This window comes from Strix aluco, chromosome 3, assembly GCF_031877795.1.
Source record: "Strix aluco isolate bStrAlu1 chromosome 3, bStrAlu1.hap1, whole genome shotgun sequence".
NCBI classification, from domain to species: domain Eukaryota; kingdom Metazoa; phylum Chordata; class Aves; order Strigiformes; family Strigidae; genus Strix; species Strix aluco.
In genome coordinates, this window is record NC_133933.1 from 116,921,644 (window position 1) to 116,941,689 (window position 20,046).

At 41.1% G+C, this 20,046-nt stretch overlaps 1 protein-coding gene and 1 long non-coding RNA gene across 3 annotated transcripts in view; one reads left to right on the forward strand and one right to left on the reverse strand.

Annotated features, from left to right (window-relative positions):
* LOC141921410 (uncharacterized) overlaps nucleotides 1–20,046 on the reverse strand; it is a 21,430-nt gene continuing 1,384 nt past the window's right edge. For both annotated transcript variants that reach the window (XR_012622684.1, XR_012622683.1), the window contains exons 2-3: nucleotides 4,628–4,818; nucleotides 1–1,480 (exon numbers count right to left, since the gene is read on the reverse strand). This is a non-coding gene — a long non-coding RNA (uncharacterized LOC141921410). The remainder of the gene's footprint in view (nucleotides 1,481–4,627; nucleotides 4,819–20,046) is intronic.
* On the forward strand, nucleotides 4,503–8,221 carry CIMIP5 (ciliary microtubule inner protein 5). Its single transcript, XM_074820068.1, has 3 exons — nucleotides 4,503–4,843; nucleotides 7,177–7,216; nucleotides 7,843–8,221. Exons 1-3 carry the CDS (start codon nucleotides 4,587–4,589, stop codon nucleotides 8,032–8,034), a joined length of 489 nt encoding a protein of 162 aa, XP_074676169.1. The 5' UTR covers nucleotides 4,503–4,586; the 3' UTR covers nucleotides 8,035–8,221.

The following is a 20,046-nucleotide window of genomic DNA, read 5'->3' on the forward strand; positions in this document are numbered from 1 at the left end:
TCTGCATTACAGCTTTGATTTTATTTTGAAGTGTCAGACTCTGTGTCACTGAAAGCAGACATTCCCTTGGTGGTATTTTTACGCTGCCGACGCAACAGACGCTCAACTTGCCAGGCTCTCTCAGCAGAACTCCATTAAGACAAGAAAGCAGCTTATATTTTTTTATGAAAGCTACAGCAAAACTTAATGCATGAGGCCTTTAATCAAGCAGCTACATAATCATTTAAAAGGAGTTTTACTCCAGACTGGTAGTTTGCAGGATTTGTTTTCATTTTGGCTGCATACAGCAACCCAAGGCACTCTGCTCCTGCGAAATCAAGACACAGCTTGTCAGCAGGATCTGTTACCTCCAGGCTTTCTAGGGCCCGTTGTGGTTAACATCCAGGGCTGGTGAGGAAGCACCGCAGTAATGCTCTGCTGTCACTTCTCTGCTGGATGCTCAGCGTCCTCAGACCTCTAATGCCCTGCTCTGCTCACCATCAACATGACCCATCTTCCAGCCTGCAATCTTGACTGACTTGATTAACCTTTATTCATTTGAGGAAGATGATGATGACAATGAAGATGTCACTATTTGAGGAAGGAAACACTGCTCATACTGAAAGATTTCCATGGGGGTCTCCGTCCCATTCCTGAAGTGGCAGAGATCTTCCGAATGGTGATCTGCTCCGAAAAGCTGGTCTCCAGAGAGCTGCCCTCTCCTCCAATTGACGCTGCCTCCAAGTTTGCTCCTGCCTCTTATTCACACATGATGTATACACTGCATCTGTGTTTTTAAATGTGTGTGTTCTTGAATCCCTGCAATATCTCACAAACACAGACTTTCTTATATGAAAATTGTTTTGCTGTCCATCAAATCACTATCACACCCCTTGGAAATTTGTTCTTCATAATTAATGTGATACAGCTGTGATCCTTCTTCTTTTACAGGTGGGCTTGTTGAGAGACAGGCAGGCATACCATGCAGCTTCTCCTAAATTCAGCAGCAGATCTAGGAGTGGGAGAATCCAGAAACCCTTCTAGCTCCCTCTTCCATGGTCTGAACTGTACAAAACATGGCACAAATGTTTGGCAATGCAGTCCTTAAAGTTTGGAAAACATAACTTTTGTAGGGAAGTATCCCAACACAGTACTGACTTATGAAAAAAGTGAAAACCAACACTGGATGTAAAGGAGAAATCTGGGAAACACAGATGAGCTAAAAAAGATTTCAGACCTTATTCCTGCAAGTAGGACCACATGGGTAAATCAGATCAGAGTCTCACTGACTCTGACAGCGCCCATCCAGGAGCAACATGCACTTCCAACCAAATCAGCAACACATTCATCTCCTGTTATTATTTCCCTTCTGTAACTGATGTATGCTTGCATTTAATCAAGCAATTTCCATTAAGTTTTTCAGTGTTTCAGAATAAGCCTCTGAAGTCCCTGTCTTCCAGTGAAATCTGTAAGAACTTCTTGAGCTTCAAGAAACTTGTTACTGTGAAAAACAAAACAAAATAAGAAAAAACAGCTCAGAAATTTCCTCTGGACAAGGACATCAAATACTGACATACAAAACCTGATTTTCTTAACTACATCAAATACTGACATACAAAACCTGATTTTCTTAACTACTGTCTAACATAAGTGATCAATTTTGAGAAATGTGTATTTTAAAAATAAGGCAGCGCATATAAAGGCAAACATTAGCTCAAGTCTTGCATAACTGATACTGCAATACCCTCTTGTGGTCAAATGAAAATGTTTTGTCTGAACACCTGAACTTTCTCCTCCATAAAAAGCCTCTCTAGACACCTTTTCCTTTGACAGGGGGAAATAACTCACATATTTTTCACAGATTAATTTGTAGTGCGTATCATCACTTGTCTGGCAACAACAAAAGACTAACCTCAGTCAAGTTCTTTCTAAGAATGATGGGCACGACACTGCTTGTCAGATAAACTAGTCCCAAAACAAACTCCTAAGCAAAGGTACCAGCTCCTACAGTGACTTTTTTCAAGTTTCATGTCCCCAACCAGAAAAAATAAAGGTGCTATAATCAATTTACATAGACACATAAGGCATGAAGCCGCAATAAAATCAACCTATTCTACCACAGGATGAAAAGAAGTACACAGTAAATCAGTCGTACCAATACAAACGAGTTCCCTGCTTAAATGCCCCAAGAAATGCTAAATTGGCAGACGGTAATATGAGGGGAAACAGTTCAGCATCTGCAGCAGTACTACTGAGCTGTTAATCTAGTAAATGGCACTCACCTTGATGTGCTTTAATGGTGCATAATCACTAACTCAATGACTTCTGGTCCCAACAGAAAAGGGGATAATTTTCAAAATATCAGCTCTTAGTGATCTGTTTTTGGAACAGCAGCTATATTTTAAAGTCATATTATTATAATATTTTTTAAAACCCAACTTATTTAAACAGTCATGATCCCACGCCCATCCATTATTTCCAGAGAAATGGCTTGAACACTCTGAAATGTCCAATACCTGCATGTAGACTCACAGCTTCCTTTTGTTTAAAGCCTAAAGACTTCCCTCTTTTCTGAGATTGTAGTGTCTCAGATCAACAGATCTGGCTTTAATCTGTGAGTTCACTTTCAGTAAGATGTTCTGAAAGGCACTTCATAGCCCTACACCTGCATGAAAACCAGGGTAGTTACAACTCCTGCATCTTTGCAGACACCACTCAATGGCACAGACTTTAAAACACCTACTTGTAATCTTTCCAACCAGTTTATTCAGTGGCTACAAGTAGTCATTTGGAAGCTAGGTACTCAGCATAATAACCATTCATTATTATGTTTAATTTGCAGAAATTGACTTGAAGGAAGGATTAGAATTAAAATAACACAAGAACTTTGTAAACAAGAATTAAAAAGCATTCTATTAACAGGAATAGACTTCCCATCAGGATCCTTTCCTGACCTGATCAGGAGCTAAAATCCCATGCACACTGATTAATGCATTGGGTCTTCCAAACAGCCTCAGCTTCCTTTTAAAGCAGTTAGATGCTGCTAAAACTCCATTCTCTAACCAGCTGCACACACTCCAACTTGGAGAGGACCCTGGAACGCATGCAGCAGGATAAATAGATTCCACAAGAGAGACAACTATCAGGTCAGGTTGGCAAACAGTTCATTTTTTCAGTTCATGATAATGCCATGTGGATACATGACTTCTTTTGCTTTTTGGCTGAAAGAAATGAAAAACACTATTTAGGTTTCAATTATCTCAGAATACAAGCAAACAAACAAAAAGTCTACTAAAATTTCAAGCCCAAAGCAAACATTGTGATTTGAGGTGGAGTTTATCTCTTCTTTAGTTACATTATTGCAATCTTCAAAGTCAGAATAATTTTTCCAAATATAGAAGTATTTCTTGCTCAAATATGCCTACATGAAGTGTTTGGGTGGTTGTACAGTTGCAACTATTTTAAAAGAAATTATTTGCCAAATTCAGTACGTATTTCCCAATACTGCAAGCAAGTAAGTTTGCCAAAAACCCTCTAAAAAAGTAGATTCAGAGTTCATTAGCATTTACCAGGAAGATGAAGCAAGAGGCTAGAATTCATCTGGAGCTAATCCACACTATTCAAAAACAAGTCAGTCAAGAATTTCAGAGGAAATTTATACTTAAAATACTCTTGTTTTCCTGCAAGGTCACAAATACTTGAGGAAGTAACTTCATACCACAAAAACCCAATAGGCTGACTGTAAAGACAAACACTGACATTTTGGACACTCTTTTGAAAATTCTCCCTTTGTACACTAATAAACCTTTAAATTTACTTAAAAACTACTTCTTATAGTTGCTTAATACCTTCTGCAGAAATGTTTAAGTACTTAAAAAGACTTTTGATGATCTCTGGCTGCTTTTTTTTTTTTTTTTGAAATCTGAAAATAAGGATCTTGCAAAGCACAGATTCGTTGAAATACCTTATTTTAAACAAACAAGCTCTGCCCCAAATAGAGTTCAAGGCCCCAAGAGCTGGCCCACTGGGTCTCTGCTCCCTTTCTGGTGAATATTCACAAGTCAGCCTCGTTTCCAATGGAGACAGTAAACACACCAGGGAAACCAGCAGCTTTCAGATTTTGCTTCTGCTACATAACCACAACAAAAGTCCTCCTGATATATTCAGCAGCAATCTCCACAGTACCCTTTGCTACTAAACCAGACTTTATTGTTCTGACGATTTTGAATAGAAGGTGGTCTCAGCTGCAAGCAGCAGTAATCGCCTCATAAGCTGAGAGTTTGCTCGTTACAGCTGGAGATTCAACGGCCTTCAGTAACAGTCATTTCTTAGAAAATTGCTGTTACCATGAAAACTCCCTCAGCGTTCAAGCAAGGAAGCAACATAAAGCAGTAGGAAATGAGCATTAAATAAGAGGGAAGTAAACGAGTGCTGAGCACTGCCAGTCAGTGCTGCCCTGCATGTTTGTTTTCTGAAAGCACTCCAAATCAGCAGCTAAAAGAATACATTAGGAGAGAAGGAGGTTTGAAAGTGCAAACAACAGCAGGTTTAACTTTCCTAACAGTCACAATATAACTAACAATACTGGGGATACAGTAACTCTCAAAATGGACAAGATGAGAAAGAGTTCTGGATTCAGGAGAAATACCTTGGTTAGGTCTTGGCAACCAGCAACCACACCTCTGGGGCAACCAGCCTCGGCTCCATCTGTGTCTCTTGGCAGCACCAGACCGAGATCTGTCTTTGCACAACTGTCTACTCAGGCCTGGGCAGATGAGCAGGCAGCACTGCAGCAGGACCAGGTACAACAGGATAAGATCTGGAGAGAGTCTGTGGAGGCTGAACAGAGAGGAAGAAAAATCTGGTAAGTCACTTGTTGCAGTTCATTCCTCTTCTCCTCATCTTGACAATGGTACTGATGCTCCCTGACAGTCTTAGGGCTTGACTCAAAGCCTACACTATCAAAGGAAATTTTCTTTGGTGGGGACTTTGGATCAGACCTTAACCTCCTTTCTTTCTAAGATTATCTCTATTTTCCTTCACTGGACAAAATCTATGCTAATATCTCCTGGAATGCTGGGCTTAAACTGAAAAGAGATGCAAAGAATTGCATGCTAAGTATCTTTTAGCTTTATAGAGATTTCCACAACGAAGATATAAATGTGCCAACCTTTATAATTTATTGCAGACACACTGATATTATCACCTCTTCTCAGATTCTTGGAAATGGCTGAAATGGAAGCTGAACAGAGTGTTCTGCCAAAATATGATTTTGTATTCCCAATCTGTAAATCTGCTGAACATGCCCCATTGTTAGTGTTTCAGCAGCCTGAACTGCATACATAAAACCTAAGTTTTGACTGTGTATGCACCAGTGACCTGAAGGAACCTGACATTAATATCCTCTCTGTCTCTGTCACATATCTTGAAGAAGTGTTTATGTTCATACTTCAGTACACAGCATGAGCATGCGTATTAGAAGACACTTGGTAAAAGTAAAATCAGATCCAGTTCCAACAGCGTACTAGCTAAGCTAAAGGAAAGGGAGAATATCACTCTCAGGATTTTTTAGAATGGGAGAAAAAACCATCTGAAAAGCCCTGTCCTCCTCAGCCTTCTGGAGGACATACAAATCACAGTTCTGATTTCCCCAGAGACACATCTGCAGTCTTGTCTGGCTCCTTTTACCTGAGGGAAAGGCTGACGCCAGGACTCTGACTCATGCAAAGCCAGGGCCATGGTGGCAATGTTACTCTCTGCCAGTTGTGCACTCAGACTCTTCTCAAACAGGCCCAGTATGTTCCATACCCATTCCCTACCTAAGGCAGCAGGATGCACTCTCTGTCTCTGCCTACCTCTTGGGGTTCACAGTCATGGATATTGGTGCAAACTCACCTTCATGGGAAAGTAAGATAACACAGCACACAACTGATGCATGTCCCACTCTCCAGTCTTAGCTACAAAGACAGAAACTCTTGTAAAAGGGTGAGACAGACATGTGAAGGACAGATGCCTAAAGATGGATTCATCAGATTACATCTGTACAGCCTGCAGAGAACTGTCCTTCAGCTCCACATTCCCATCCAAACACAATGATGGGGAAAGGCTGCTACGTGTTGGTGCTCTGAACTGAAGTGGATGTAGGTAAATGTCTGAGACCCAAGCATTTCTCAGTAATTAGCACCATCCAGTAACACTCATATCTGGTATGTTCAAATAGTGGCTGGCATAGCAAGATAAAAAATTTTAAGACCTCTATGCTGTGTTGGTACACTAAGACATCTAGTGATAAACACAACAATCATAAATTAGCTTTTATTTGTACTTAGGGCATATCTGCACTAGATGGAGGAGAGCAGCACAGAAATCCAATGCTCCTAGCTCCACGTGGTACATGGCTGTGCTGTAATGATGAGCTCAACTTGGAAGGATGTACAGCTTCGTCACTAGATCGATGAGGTTAGATGCAGCACTGTACAGACACAGGTAACCAGCTCAGAGTCAGCCCAGGTGTCCCTTGAGCCCTGCTGCAAATACAGTTGTAGATAACTGTTTCCTCTCTTAACCTCACAGTACTTTTACAATAGCAGGTCAACTTTTGTTTTCTCCATTTCAGGCCAGAGAAAGCAAAGGACAGAAAATCAAAGGACTTGCCCTGTAGTCCCATACCAGGTATAGAACAGAGCTGAAGAGCAAAACTCAGGTCTTCCGACTCAGTTTGCTCCTAGGACAGCTGCCTACCTGCACAAAATACTCCCATAGGTGTTTGCCTGCAGCAACTACAGCTCTGAGAATTCCTACCAGGGACTTCTGCCAGCAGAGTATCAGTCATTTAAAAAAAAAATAAGAAGCTGTGTTTCACTCAAGGTATGGGACAAAAGTTTGCTAGAGTGACTCAGGACTTTGCTAATTTATCTGCATTTGCACAAGGAATACACTGTGGACATGCTATTCTCATCTTCCTTTAGCAAAAAAACCCTGCCACTCCTCATGTAGTATAGGCTCTATACGGGAATAAAGAAAATCCTGGGTTTCATCACAGAAAAGACAGGTTTCAGTACAAGGAATTTGCAGGTGTAAGATCTGGGCTGTAAGTATCAAATTGAGCGGTTAAATAGGCATTCAAATACAACCAACAGTAACTATTTTATTTAAAGACAGAAAATTTTACAGTGCATTTTTTACTTCTATTCTAAGGCACCAGAACTGGAGTTTCCTAAAGGACTATGACCAAATGGTAAGTTTTGAACTAACATTCAACTGTAATCCAGGCTCTTTTCAGTTTTCGTCAACTTGAGCAAGGCTAATATTTCAAACTGAAGCATACTTAGGCATAAGCAGCAAATGCTTTAAGACTAAAATTTTTAGGAAAAATAAAAGAGAACTGAAGTGCTTTTCATCTGCTACCTATGCCACAAAGAAATACAGTATGTGCGTTTGTTCAATCTGTTTCAGTATTAACAACTCCATAGAAAGACAGGTGCTAGAAGAACCAGCTTCTTTGGAGAAAATCTGTAAGATAATGTCATCATGCTGAAATCCAAGCCACTTAATAAAAATGAAACCAAAAACCTTCCACACCACGACCATTCTAGAGCAGCTGACATTTTATGCAACACATTTGAAAATTATTAATTTCCCTGTGTTGTCCTATTCCCATGTAAGGCAAAAGGAAAAAAACAATCGTTTTACTTTATTTCTTCAACACTTTTATGTACATTCAGTATGACATTTTAAAATACATTCAAATTCTAATTTCAAAAGCAGAAGTGCTGATATTATAATAATCTCGGTAGCTTTCATTTTTGTAACAAGCAATGAATGCAATTCTGAAAACTTAGTAATGGTCTTTGTTTTATCCAGGGTAAGAAAAAGGAGCAGAAGCCACTGCCAAACTATATGCCTGTGTTCTCAAGCAAAGTTCCCAACTCAACCAACCAGACTATTGGCAGTCGAATGAATACTGAACTTGGCAGGGCTCTCATAAACATGGATTACTTCTTCAGCAGCGGAGCACGAAAGAGGAAACTCGAGGGTGAGCTCCAGCCTTCCTAGGGCTTCCATAGAAATATAACAGCAACAAAGCAAGTTGAATGGTTCTAGCCAAAAGACTCCACAGCATGTAAAAAAATTCCTCAATCTTTTACTCAGAGAGACCAATACTACTGCCTAGTATGGATTTTCTTTCAAGAGCATGTCCAACAATGCCATAGAAGACAATCCTCTTCATATTTGGGGTGACCGGGCCATATACAGAGAGTTAGGACTACAGATCTCATCCATCTTCCCATGCAAGTCTACAGTAAGGTTGCCATTAACATCAGAAAGAGTAAGATTACAGCCCAAAGGCAATTTCTTCCTGAATTTTTATCTCCTGAAAATAAAGAATTAATGGAGACCCACTCAAGTAAGTCCCAACATAAACAACACACTTTCAATTCTGAAAGTCAGCGCAATAAAATGCAGAAGCTTGTTGTGTTTTGTGTAGTTAGCCAAGTATTCATCAGCCTCTGTCATCTGCGTGTTTAAGCTTGCTCTAAAGAATAAAATTTAAAGCACATGAGACATGTCCTGTGCTTTTTCCATCCCTCCCTGCTGAGGGAGGGGAGACCAAATTTTTTTCACACTAGTTTTCCTTTTTGTTTCTTTAGATTTGCTGTTCTCAAATTCCCTTCTCTTACTCTTTTTTTTCTGGTTTAGCTGATGGAAACTCACTGACAACACAGCAGGCTTTCACTTCTTGCTCTGAGGGCGTGTTGGCTCAGCAACCTGTCTTACACTCTTAGGATCATCAACCTTGAATTTAACAGGTTCATAGTTCCTAAAATCAGCGGTTGCCCAGGGAAACCATCATCAAGCTAAATTGACACAATACCAAAACCCTGTTCACTACTGCATCTTCATTACATAGGTGCAAACTTTATGACCTGTCGTTCTGTAGGGAAAAAGCACTAATCAGCAAAGCAAGGAGAGTGTACATACAATATCTGACTTTTGAACTGTATGTAGCTTCTGTAGGATCATGCTCAGTCCTAGGTGGAGATCACCAAAGAAGCCATTATCATTGCCTTGATGCACCAGGCTGCAGTCTCTCACCAGACTAAGGTGGACATACTTATGGTTTGCAACTATGGCTTTTTATGATAATGGCTATTTGCAACTATGACTATTTATGTTTAGACTTCAGCAGCAAAAGGCAATTCAAAAGCACAAGAGGTGGTATGGAACAATGTGGTCACCGTCAACATCCAAATGGTCTGTGGAAAAAAAACCAAACCAAAAGACCCTGTAGCAAGAACAACCAAATCCCACTCACTGAAGTCATGGCACAAGGCAGTTCACCTCCTGGCTTCCTCGACACAGCAAGAACTGGAGGATTAAGGCTTTCAAGATGACAGTTAAGCTACCTGAAGAAGGAAGACCACATCATGCAATCAGCCCAAGTGAGGAGGACTGATTCTACTCTGTGCAGACATAAACTGTGATAGACAACTGTGTTCAGACATACCAAATGGGTACCTACTCTTTAAAAAAGACATACTGTTCAGCTAAAATGCTTTCTGCTCTCTCCTGTGAGCAGAAAACTGCACCAGGAACTAGTTTGTCATCAAACATCTGAAACAGGGAGAGGAGAGAGCAGATCAAGCCTCTCCTTGTCCCTATGTTGTCCAGAGCTGCTTCTAAAAACTGCACAGGCCACTCACAGGTTACATATTTACTGGTGATTGCATAGTACTGAAAGTCATTACACTCGCATGCTCTACTCTGGGACATCCTGAGCAGCATCAACTCTTGCTATGGGTCACAAACTACACTGAGTGGCAGATGTCCAATACCTGTCAGGCTCAAGCTCCTATTCATGTAAGAAGATTTCATTTATAAAGCATGAGGATTTTGTTTTTCAGTATGAAAGCATACAGAGCTCCATGTTTCCTTACCTCCAGATGGCACTCGATCCACATCAAGTAATCCACTGAAATGGACACTAAGTTATAGCAAGGCAGTGTTACACAATTCCTTTTTAATTTCAAGGGACATTAAATAATTTCAGATTCTTGACTCTGCTGTGTCCAGAGCATCCCTCTCCCAGAGAGTTCCCGCAAACTGGAGGGTATGGGAAAGAGGATGGTCTAAGCAGTGCACAATTTAATCCTTCCACTTCACTTAGCACTGGCATTGTTTCAGCTGAAGCACTTCTCCCAGTTTTGGACAAGACCTTCCATGTCTTACACTGAAGACATGGGCCACTAAGCAGAGTCTAGAGAAGCAATGATGGTGACCGGAGTACAGGAAGATATGGCTTATGAGGAAAGATTAAAAAGACTGTTAAAGTTTAACCTGAAGAAGAAAAAGAAGTCTGGGAAGGGGATAGCAGTCTTTAGATACATGTATAGCTCTGGAATGAGAAAAGGAATCATCTGCACTTCATGTGAGTGGCAGACAATAGTAAAAATGACAGGCTTAAATTATAGCAGGGAAGAATCGTGTTAACTCTTTGGGAAGCTAGTGGTATGGCTAAATACAGCACTAGAATAGATTCACTGAGGAATCTCCACCTTTGAAGGTTAAACACACACATCCATCAAGAATGATGTATTTATTAGGGTTTGTGTTTTAGTGTATAAATTGGATGATCACCTGAAGAGCTTTTTATCAATTCTCTGATCTACACCAGAGTTGCTGGGATCAGAACACACTTTGCAAACATTTTTCAAACACATTCAAAAAGAATTTAAAAAAAAAACTATTTCAGTTACACCAGGTTTAAATAGATTGCACCTCTAAAATACAGATTAATCACCTAATTTTTTGATAGAAAATATATTTCTAATTCTTCTAATTACTCATATAGAAAATGCTTTTCACAAAGTCTAGACATGCCTCTTCACACATTTGAGAGGCTTGACTAGTACCCTCCTGACAGCCACATAAGAACACATCTCAAAGAGCACATTCATGTCATTATGTCATGTGTATGAACGGCAATAACTAATTTTCTTTTAACAATTTCAGGAAGCTTTTATTAATGAAGTGTAGATTTGATTGTGCCCTTAATCAGATAAAGCATCTGTTGAGATGTCAGGCAGCTCCTGCAGTAGGTACTTGCAGTGATTACATGTATACAGCACAGTAAGAGCCTTCTACACCTCTGCACTCTTTCTCAGCTGTACTTTGCACAGATCACTTCAGTCCAATAGATCAGAACAGGAAATACTGTAGGTATACCTGAAGTGGAGACAAAATATGCAAGGATTTTTGGCTTAATCATTGAAGTGTGCAACCTTGGAAAATGTATCTCTGTGCCTTGTTGCAAGATCACAGCAACCCACAACTGTACTGCCTGTTCTGATGTGGAATTAAGTTAATGCCTTGACTTTCAGATTAAGCTAACTGAAATAACTCTAAAATACTGGTGGGCAACAACTGGTTAGGAATAGCCCTGTTCCTCCCCAGAACTCCAGTTCATTCCTATTTCCTGTTGAAATCAGTAGTAACTTGACATCTTAATGACTATCTCTAAGGGGAAAGTGACTGTTTAGAGAACAAAAGTTTCCCATGCAGAACAGATCCAATAATCCATGTGATATGGGAACATTGTGTAGAGCTGGACACCTTGTTTTGTTCAATTATTAAACCTTCCTTGGAAATACAAATTATTTTATGCTGCTGCAGTTAGCCCTCCTCTGGTACCCAGTGAAGTTGGTTTGGGTGTCTCTACCATGTACAGCAACCTCTGGAAAAGACCCTTTGGGAATATCTGAGGTCCTAATCAAAACTGCCTCAGCATCTGTGAGTAGAAGGCAGCAGATATCCTCTAGACACAATTTTCATCCCAAGTTTAACAATCATTTTTCTTTTATCATAATGAACTTTGCCAACTAATAGTTATTTACATAAGCAGGGTCTCTTGAAAAGACTGGATGAAATGGTAACTCCATTGAAATCTGTAAATAACAGTGGAAATGTAATTTATTAAAGAGATTGTGTAGATATTAAACTGTGTTGTAAGCTTCTTGTAAAGACTTCTTATTATGTATCACTTGTGCTTCAATTTTATAAGCTTTTTTTCCTATTGCTGTCAGACTCAGACAAGAGATTATACATGTTTAGACAATTCCATTTTCTGTATTTCAATCAGTTAAACAGCACAAGTGGGCAGCTATTAATTTAATTCTTTGGTTAGTACACTGCACTCTCTGGTAGACTTTTGAGGATTGTTACTGTTAATTTAACTTGGTGCATAGATGCTCGCTCCAACTTTTGTGTGTTCTGAGTTCCGCTTATTAAAAAAAAAAAGTGTGGAAAATATATTTTTTAACAAAACACATGTAAATTCATATTAATCTGTATTTCTCATACTTTTAGAATAGTCTCTGTATATAGTTCCCAGGTGGCAAGTTAACTGTAAAGCTTTGTTTACAGTGATGACTGTAAATCCAATTGTGTTTCTTAGAAACTGTATTTAAAACTATTTTTTGACCTTTAAATTACTCTAAAGTAAACAAAATAACTAAATGCATTTTTCTACAAAGAAGGTCTCATCATGCTGTGGAATTATGGCATAAACAGTAAGAATAGGGAAGGGAGAGGATAATAATGTATGAACATTAGACGGACAATACTGCCAGTCCAGCACCATGTTTGTATGTATTATGTACATACACATTCCATTGTTTGCTTTCTATAAAGAACACTCTGTAGAACAAAATTTCTGAATTGAAGTTCATCTTAAATCAGACGATAGTTTTCTGAAGTGGGGCATTTTTTAGTTTGTTGGTTTTAGAAATCAACAATAATATGTTAGGGCCTCAAGCTGCTTTTCCTAAATCCTTCCCAAACAGAAACCAGTAAACCTTTCCTAAAGCAGGATGTCTCTCTTAAAAACTCTACTCGCTACTCTGAATCCATGTCAGGTATGCTTTTCCCTCTTCAGAAAACTTCATGTCTGCTTGGATGAATTCCTTGAAACACAGATGGTTCTTCATGAAACTCAGAAGTTCTGCCAAAGGCTGAAGAGGCGCTTGCACAGTTCTGTCAATCACAGCCCTGCCCACAGCACTCTTCCGTCAGCAGGCACAGATGCCATAGACTGACTTCAGCTTGTAACTTCTCAAGGCCTCTCTTAGAAGCTGTATGTATCCACAAAACCACCAGTACTTAAAAACAGAATTTCCAAGTATCTGGGGTTACAGCCTCACCTCAGCACAAGACCTTTATGCCAGGCTGATGGAGCAAAACCACTGAAAAGGTCTCTTAACCTGGGGAATGCCCAGAGGAAACTCTCAGTTGACATATACTGATTGATAAATCGCATTAAGAAGTAATCTGCAAATATACAGGCACAATAGCTATAAAAACGACACGATTTGGTTTTGCTCTATGACTTTAACCAGATCACTGGCTATTTTCCCCATTTACTAATGACCAATGATCTTCACCGGATATATTTTATATAATCCGTGAATTAACAAATATATTCATCCAGTAACTTATTTCAGCTACAGGTATTGCTGAGAAACAAGCCAAACCAATGATGTAGTGTAGAACGATCTGCAACTATTACAATGCTTATTAGCAGTTATACGATTATGTCTCTTAAAAGCCAAACGGACCGCAAATGCAATGTTTATATCAACTCTTCTATAGCAAAACTTAACACATTGCTGATACATTGTTAGCACCATATTACCATAGGGCTACTCAACTGCTTTTCACTGAAAAACATAAAAGCCATGGGATGAAACCAGTACACAGTGGTGATTCAGATCTGGTAAGACAACTATCCTCCTTGCTGGAACAAGCACGATTATACTGTAGCTGCTCCTCAGTGCTTGCAGATCCATTTGCATGCTCTGTGAGAATCCTAAGACCTCTAGCAAGAATGCAGCAGGCATCACACACCAGGACCTTAGTAAGGGCTGCCATAATGTACTCACACTCTCAACTCTTACTGAAGCCTCTTATTTGAGTAATTCACAGAATCACAGAATCATCTAGGTTGGAAAGGACCTTGAAGATCATCCAGTCCAACCATTAACCTAACACTGACAGTTCCCGACTACACCATATCCCTAAGCGCTATGTTGACCCTACTCTTAAACACCTCCAGGGATGGGGACTCCACCACCTCCTTGGGCAGCCCATTCCAATGCCTAACAAACCGTTCTGTAACGAAATACTTCCTAATATCCAGTCTAAACCTTCCCTGGTGCAACTTGAGGCCATTACCTCTTGTCCTATTGCTTATTACTTGGTTAAAAAGGCTCATCCCCAGCTCTCTGCAACCTCCTTTCAGGTAGTTGTAGAGGGCGATGAGGTCTCCCCTCAGCCTCCTCTTCTCCAGACTAAACAACCCCAGTTCCCTCAGCCGCTCCTCGTACGACATGTGCTCCAGACCCTGCACCAGCTTCGTTGCCCTTCTCTGGACACGCTCGAGTAATTCAATGTCCTTTTTGTAGTGAGGGGCCCAAAACTGAACACAGTAATCGAGGTGCGGCCTCACCAGTGCCGAGTACAGGGGTAAGATCTCTTCCCTGTCCCTGCTGGCCACGCTATTGCTGATACAAGCCAGGATGCCATTGGCCTTCTTGGCCACCTGGGCACACTGCTGGCTTACATTCAGCCGGCTGTCAATCAACACCCCCAGGTCCCTCTCTGACTGGCAGCTCTCCAGCCACTCCTCCCCAAGCCTGTAGCGCTGCTGGGGGTTGTTGTGGCCCAAGTGCAGCACCCGGCATTTGGCCTTATTGAAGCTCCTACAGTTGGCCTTGGCCCATCGCTCCAGCCTGTCCAGGTCTCTCTGCAGAGCCTCCCTACCCTCGAGCAGATCAACACTCCCACCCAACTTGGTGTCATCTGCAAACTTACTGAGGGTGCATTCGATCCCCTCATCTAGATCATCAATAAAGATGTTAAACAGGAGTGGCCCCAAAACCGAGCCCTGGGGGACACCACTCATGACCGGCCGCCAACCGGATTTAACTCCGTTCACCACAACTCTTTGGGCCCGGCCATCCAGCCAGTTTTTTACCCAGTGAAGCGTGTGCCCATCCAAGCCTTGAGCAGCCAGTTTCGCCAGGAGAATGCTGTGGGAAATGGTGTCAAAGGCCTTACTAAAGTCAAGGTAGACAACATCCACAGCCTTTCCCTCATCCAATAAGCAGGTCACCCTGTCGTAGAAGATCAGGTTTGTCAAGCAGGACCTGCCTTTCATAAACCCATGCTGACTGGGCCTGATCATCTGGTTGTCCCGCATGTGTTGTGTGATGGTACTCAGGATGAGCTGCTCCATCAGCTTAAGCATGGATGTAGAACAGCACCAGTTCCAGATCCAAATGCTACAGCTCCACCCTCTCTCTGGGCTACAAGCTCAATGTAGATTTTCTACACAAAAGGGACAATTCCAAATTTAATATGAAAATAAATTTAAGAAGTCCCAGTACAAACTAGATAATATATTTTCCTTCTCTTTTGCTCCTCCCAGTTCTTTGGCTTTGTTAGGTTTTGGGTAAGGTTTTTAAGTCTGTGTTTGGTATTCTAGGCTCTTTCAGTACTACTTTTTAGCTAACCATATTATTTTAGATAACATGCCACTACCCAGAATGGCCTTCAGTTAACTGAATAAACCATTTCACAGAGCAAACCCTGAGTCAACAGGTTTGGGGTTTTTTCTGCTTACAATACTTTCTTTCAATTTGTGATGTTTCTGTTCTGCCTAACATCAAGTAAACCTTATATAAATACAGCCATGTTTTCAGTTTGCCACAAATATATATAACACACTGTACGCAAACTCAATGAACTACATGCAACCTCCTATGTTTCTTTTACAGTCCTGTCACGCACACTTGTACAACATAACCTCAAACATGAAGTACACAGGGATCCACTGGACTTCTTTAGTAAGAGGAGGTTCTTCAAATCAAAGTTGAAACACTGTCATTCTGTCACCGAGGAGTCTCTCAGCCCAGACATGACCTCCTTCCTCATGGCAAGCTTTCATGACAACTTTGCGTCGATCTTACTACTCAAGTCAATAGTAATAGGCACTACAAAATTGTTTGGCAAATACGACCAAATACAAACAGTAGCTAGAAACACAGTCATCGTTTTTTTAAAAGTCTTGATCATTTTTACCTTATTTTCACCTTGATGCCTCCAGCGGCAGAACAGGACCTCAAATATGCAGCTTGCACAAGGACTAAAGTACGTGAAATCACAGTTATGTTGGCCAGAAGGGACCTCTTGAGGCCTCTAGGCCAATCCCTTGCTCAAAGCAAAGCCAACGTTTATGTTACATCAGGTTGTTCAGGACCTGGTCCTGCCACATCGTGAAAATCTCCAGAGATGGAGATTCCAGAGACTCTCTGGACTCCTGTTCCTGTGTACAGCAGTACTCCAGGTGTGGTGTCACAAGTGCCAAATAGAGAGGATCACTTCCATGAACTTGCAGGCTATGCTCTTGCTAACACAGCTCAGGCTGAAGTTGTCCATCTTTGCCGGCAGACCACAATACTGACTCACATTCAACTTGTTGTCCCTTAGGACCCCCATGTCTTTTTCCTTAAAATAGCTTTTGGTGTTGTTGGCCCCTAGCCTTCATCAATGCATGTGGTTAGTACGTCATAGGCTGCAGGCTTTAATTTTTATTAAACTTCATCAGTTTTCTACCACTCCATCTTTTCAGCCTGCCAAGATCCCTGCAAGTGGCAGTTCAACTGCCAAGCATGTTGAAGGCTGCCCACAATGTGGTATTGTCTGCAGACCCGCTGAGAACACACTCCACCCCTCGGCCAGGTTGTTAATGCAAAACTTAAAACAGTATTGGCCCCAGTATCAGCCTCTGAGAATCACCACTCACAATTTGGTGACCCACTGGATGTCAGTCTGCTAACCAGTATTCTCTTAGCCCAGCTGCTCAGTTTTCCACCAGCCCTGTAGTCTTCCCATCCAGCCTGTATCTCCCCACTTTCAGTATAGGGATGCTAAGTGAGACCATGTCAAAGACCTTGCTAAAGTCAAGGTAAATGACATCTACTGCTCTTCCTTCATCCAAGCCAGGTCACTCAGAGAAGGCAACCAGGCCAATTCAGGTTCAGTGTGCCCTTGGTAAATCCAAACTGGCTGTTCCCAGTCACCATTTTGTTTTTTATGCACCTGAAAAGGGAAGGAGGCCATTATGGAGGATTTGCTCCATAATTTTCCTGGGTACTGAGGCTAGATTGACCAGCCTATCGTGCTCTGGATCCTCCTTCTTGCAAAAAGACAGATTTGGTTTTTTCCAGTCATCTGGAAATCTTCTCTGATAACCACAACCTTCCAAAGATTAAGTGATCAGCAGCCTTGCAGTAATAAAGACCAGCTCCTTCAGCTCCCTCAAATGCATCCCATCTGGTCCCATGAAGCAGTCTTTGTCCAGTTTGCTTCTGTAGTTCCCAGCTCTGTCTTCCTCCAACATGGTTAGTATTTCACTCCCTCTGACTGTGCCACTAGGCTCAGGGAACCTCAGAGGCTTGTGAGCAGACCTTGCTAGTAAAAACTGAAACAAACAAGGCACTGAGCACCTTGGATTTTTCTATGCTGTTCTTAGGTAGGTCCTACGGACACTTTTCTTGGTATTGTTCATATCCTTTGCCAATTTCAACTCCAACCGAGCTTTGGTCTCTGAACTCCATCCCCCCATGCCTGGGCAATGTTTTCGTACTGACTGGGTAGCTCATCCCGGCTTCCACCTTTCAAACCCTCCCTTTTGATGTTTGAGTTCACGCAAGTGTTGCCCATTTGGCCAAGCTGTTCCTCTGCCATGCCTGCTCACATTTCAGCTCACTGAAAAGACTGGTTTTGTGCTATGAGCATGGCGTCTTTGAGTATTAGCTCACTCTTTTAGGCTCCATCACCTAGACAGGCAGGTTTCTTGACCAAGCCCAGTTCCTTTCTCCTGAAGCCCAGAATCTTTTATTCTGCTATTTGTCTTCCTCACTTCTTTTGGAATCTTAAGGTCCTGGAGTCATTGCTGCCAAGGTTGTCATTGCTGCCAAGGTTGTCCTCGACCTGTACATTGCCTACTAGTTCCTCCTTGTTTTTGAGTAACAAATCCAGCATCTGGGTCAAAAAAAATTGTTCTTGATGCCCCACAGAAATTGGCTGGAATGCTTCTACCTTGCCGGGTGGCTCCTCCAGATGTCAGAGCAATTTTACATTCCCAGAGAAGCTTGGGCCTACAATTGTGAGCTTTCTTCTAGTTATTTAAGGCTTCATGTGCTTCCTCTTCCTGATCAGGCAATTTACAGCAGGTGCCCCAGCAGTGTTCCCTATGCTGGTGTCCCCACTGATCCCGACCCCTCAGATCTCAGTTGGCTTGTTGCTCACTCCAAAGCGGAGGAAAGCTCCAGGCAAAGAGACACTTGTTTGTGTAGAACACAACTGCCACTCATTTTCCTGCCTGCTTTTCCAGAAGAGCTTACATCCTTCCATCACAGCACTCAGCATGAGCTATGCCACCCTGTCTCTGTGATCCCAAGGAGGTCACAGCTCTGCAACCGTGCCCATACTTCCAACCTCTCTGGTTTCTTTCCTGGGCTGTGTGTGTTCACAGAGTGTCACACTCTTTTCTCAGGGCAAGCGAGTGAGCCTCCTGCTGCCTGCTGTCCCTGGCCAACTCTGTTCACCCTCACCCTTCCTCCACACATCTCTTGGGAGTTGTCTTCATCCTCACAGGTTCCCCAGTTGTGAAACTTTATTTTAACCTGGATCTTGAAACACCAATTATCCATAAAATGAACTGTTCCCTGTTAGCATGGTAGGCTGTGGAAACAATGAGCAAGAGAGCACTCTCTGCATTCCTTGCAAAACCACAAAACTCAGGACATTATTTTGCTTAAAAACTCAGCTATGATAAACCCATATCATTACCGGAAAAAAATTCTGGTTTGGCTTTTTGTCTTTCATTATTACAGAGAGATTATTTTCCTTCTCCATTTTTTTAAACAGGAATTAACATTTGCATTCCTATTTGAGGTGCAGCAGTGTTAAACCACTGCCCATCTGCTGCAGAATAGGCAATCTGCACTGTAGATTCAAATGTAAGGAATTTATTCACTGAACTGTAAAGTGGTTCTGCATTCTGCTGGAATTTACCAAGTAAAAGAGTCTGAGATTTGATATAAAACTAAATCATTTAAACAGAACAGGAATAATTCCTTATATTTTTTTTTGTTGTTGTTGTTGTAACCTTGAACAGGGCTGTACAGCACTGTGACGTCTGTTCTTTCCCTAAGCTGCTACTTAGTAAAAGTGGCCAGTAAAGATGTAGAGCGGTATCATTATACAGACAGGACAGGGGAAGGACAGTAAAAAATTTTGCTTAACCAATTGCTTGCAATGCAAACCAGCATGTACTCTTTATAAAGCTGAAATAATGACTAAAGGTAAACATTTCGTGTCTTTTTTAAAAATAGTTGAATGAAAATATACTCATGGACCTGCTAAATAGCTTGAAGACAGTTCACACTCTTTATTATTCTAGTAGGATACAAGGCAGTGTGTATTATTATTTTTACAACATTTTGTTGGATCAGTACCCACACAGTAATGCAGATACACAACTTCTACCTTAAATATTTCTCTGTTATTCTCAGATTCTCTGAAATGACAGACACATCTACACCTCAGACCTAACTTTGAATGAGATAACTTCATCTTGTGTGATGGGTTACTCAACTCTTTTTCAAGTACACAATACTCCCACAAGGCTGCAAACTCAGTTTACCAAGAAAATCTTGGAATAGTTATTATTTTAAGGTAATTTCAAATTTTCTTTTCTTCTTTTAGAGCATATTGTCTTCGATTAAGTTAAATTATATTAACAGAAACAGTTGTTAAATTAAAGTTCTGTTGGGGGTATTTATTTCAATCAGAGTTGTGAGATTTTATGTACTCCGATGTATATGCTTCTTTTTTTTTTTATGACTGAATTACACACACAGTAACATGATTTACAAATTAAGCATTAGTAATATTGTTTTAAAATACCACTAAAGGTATGTGGAATGAATGCAACAAACCTGT

Coding starts and splice junctions, on each gene's coding strand:
- CIMIP5 (XM_074820068.1), top strand. CDS start 4,587: ATGGACAAGATGAGAAAGAGTTCTGGATTCAGGAGAAATACCTTGGTT. Junction 4,844..7,176: donor CAGAGAGGAAGAAAAATCTG/GTAAGTCACTTG, acceptor TTCTATTCTAAG/GCACCAGAACTGGAGTTTCC. Junction 7,217..7,842: donor TAAAGGACTATGACCAAATG/GTAAGTTTTGAA, acceptor TGTTTTATCCAG/GGTAAGAAAAAGGAGCAGAA.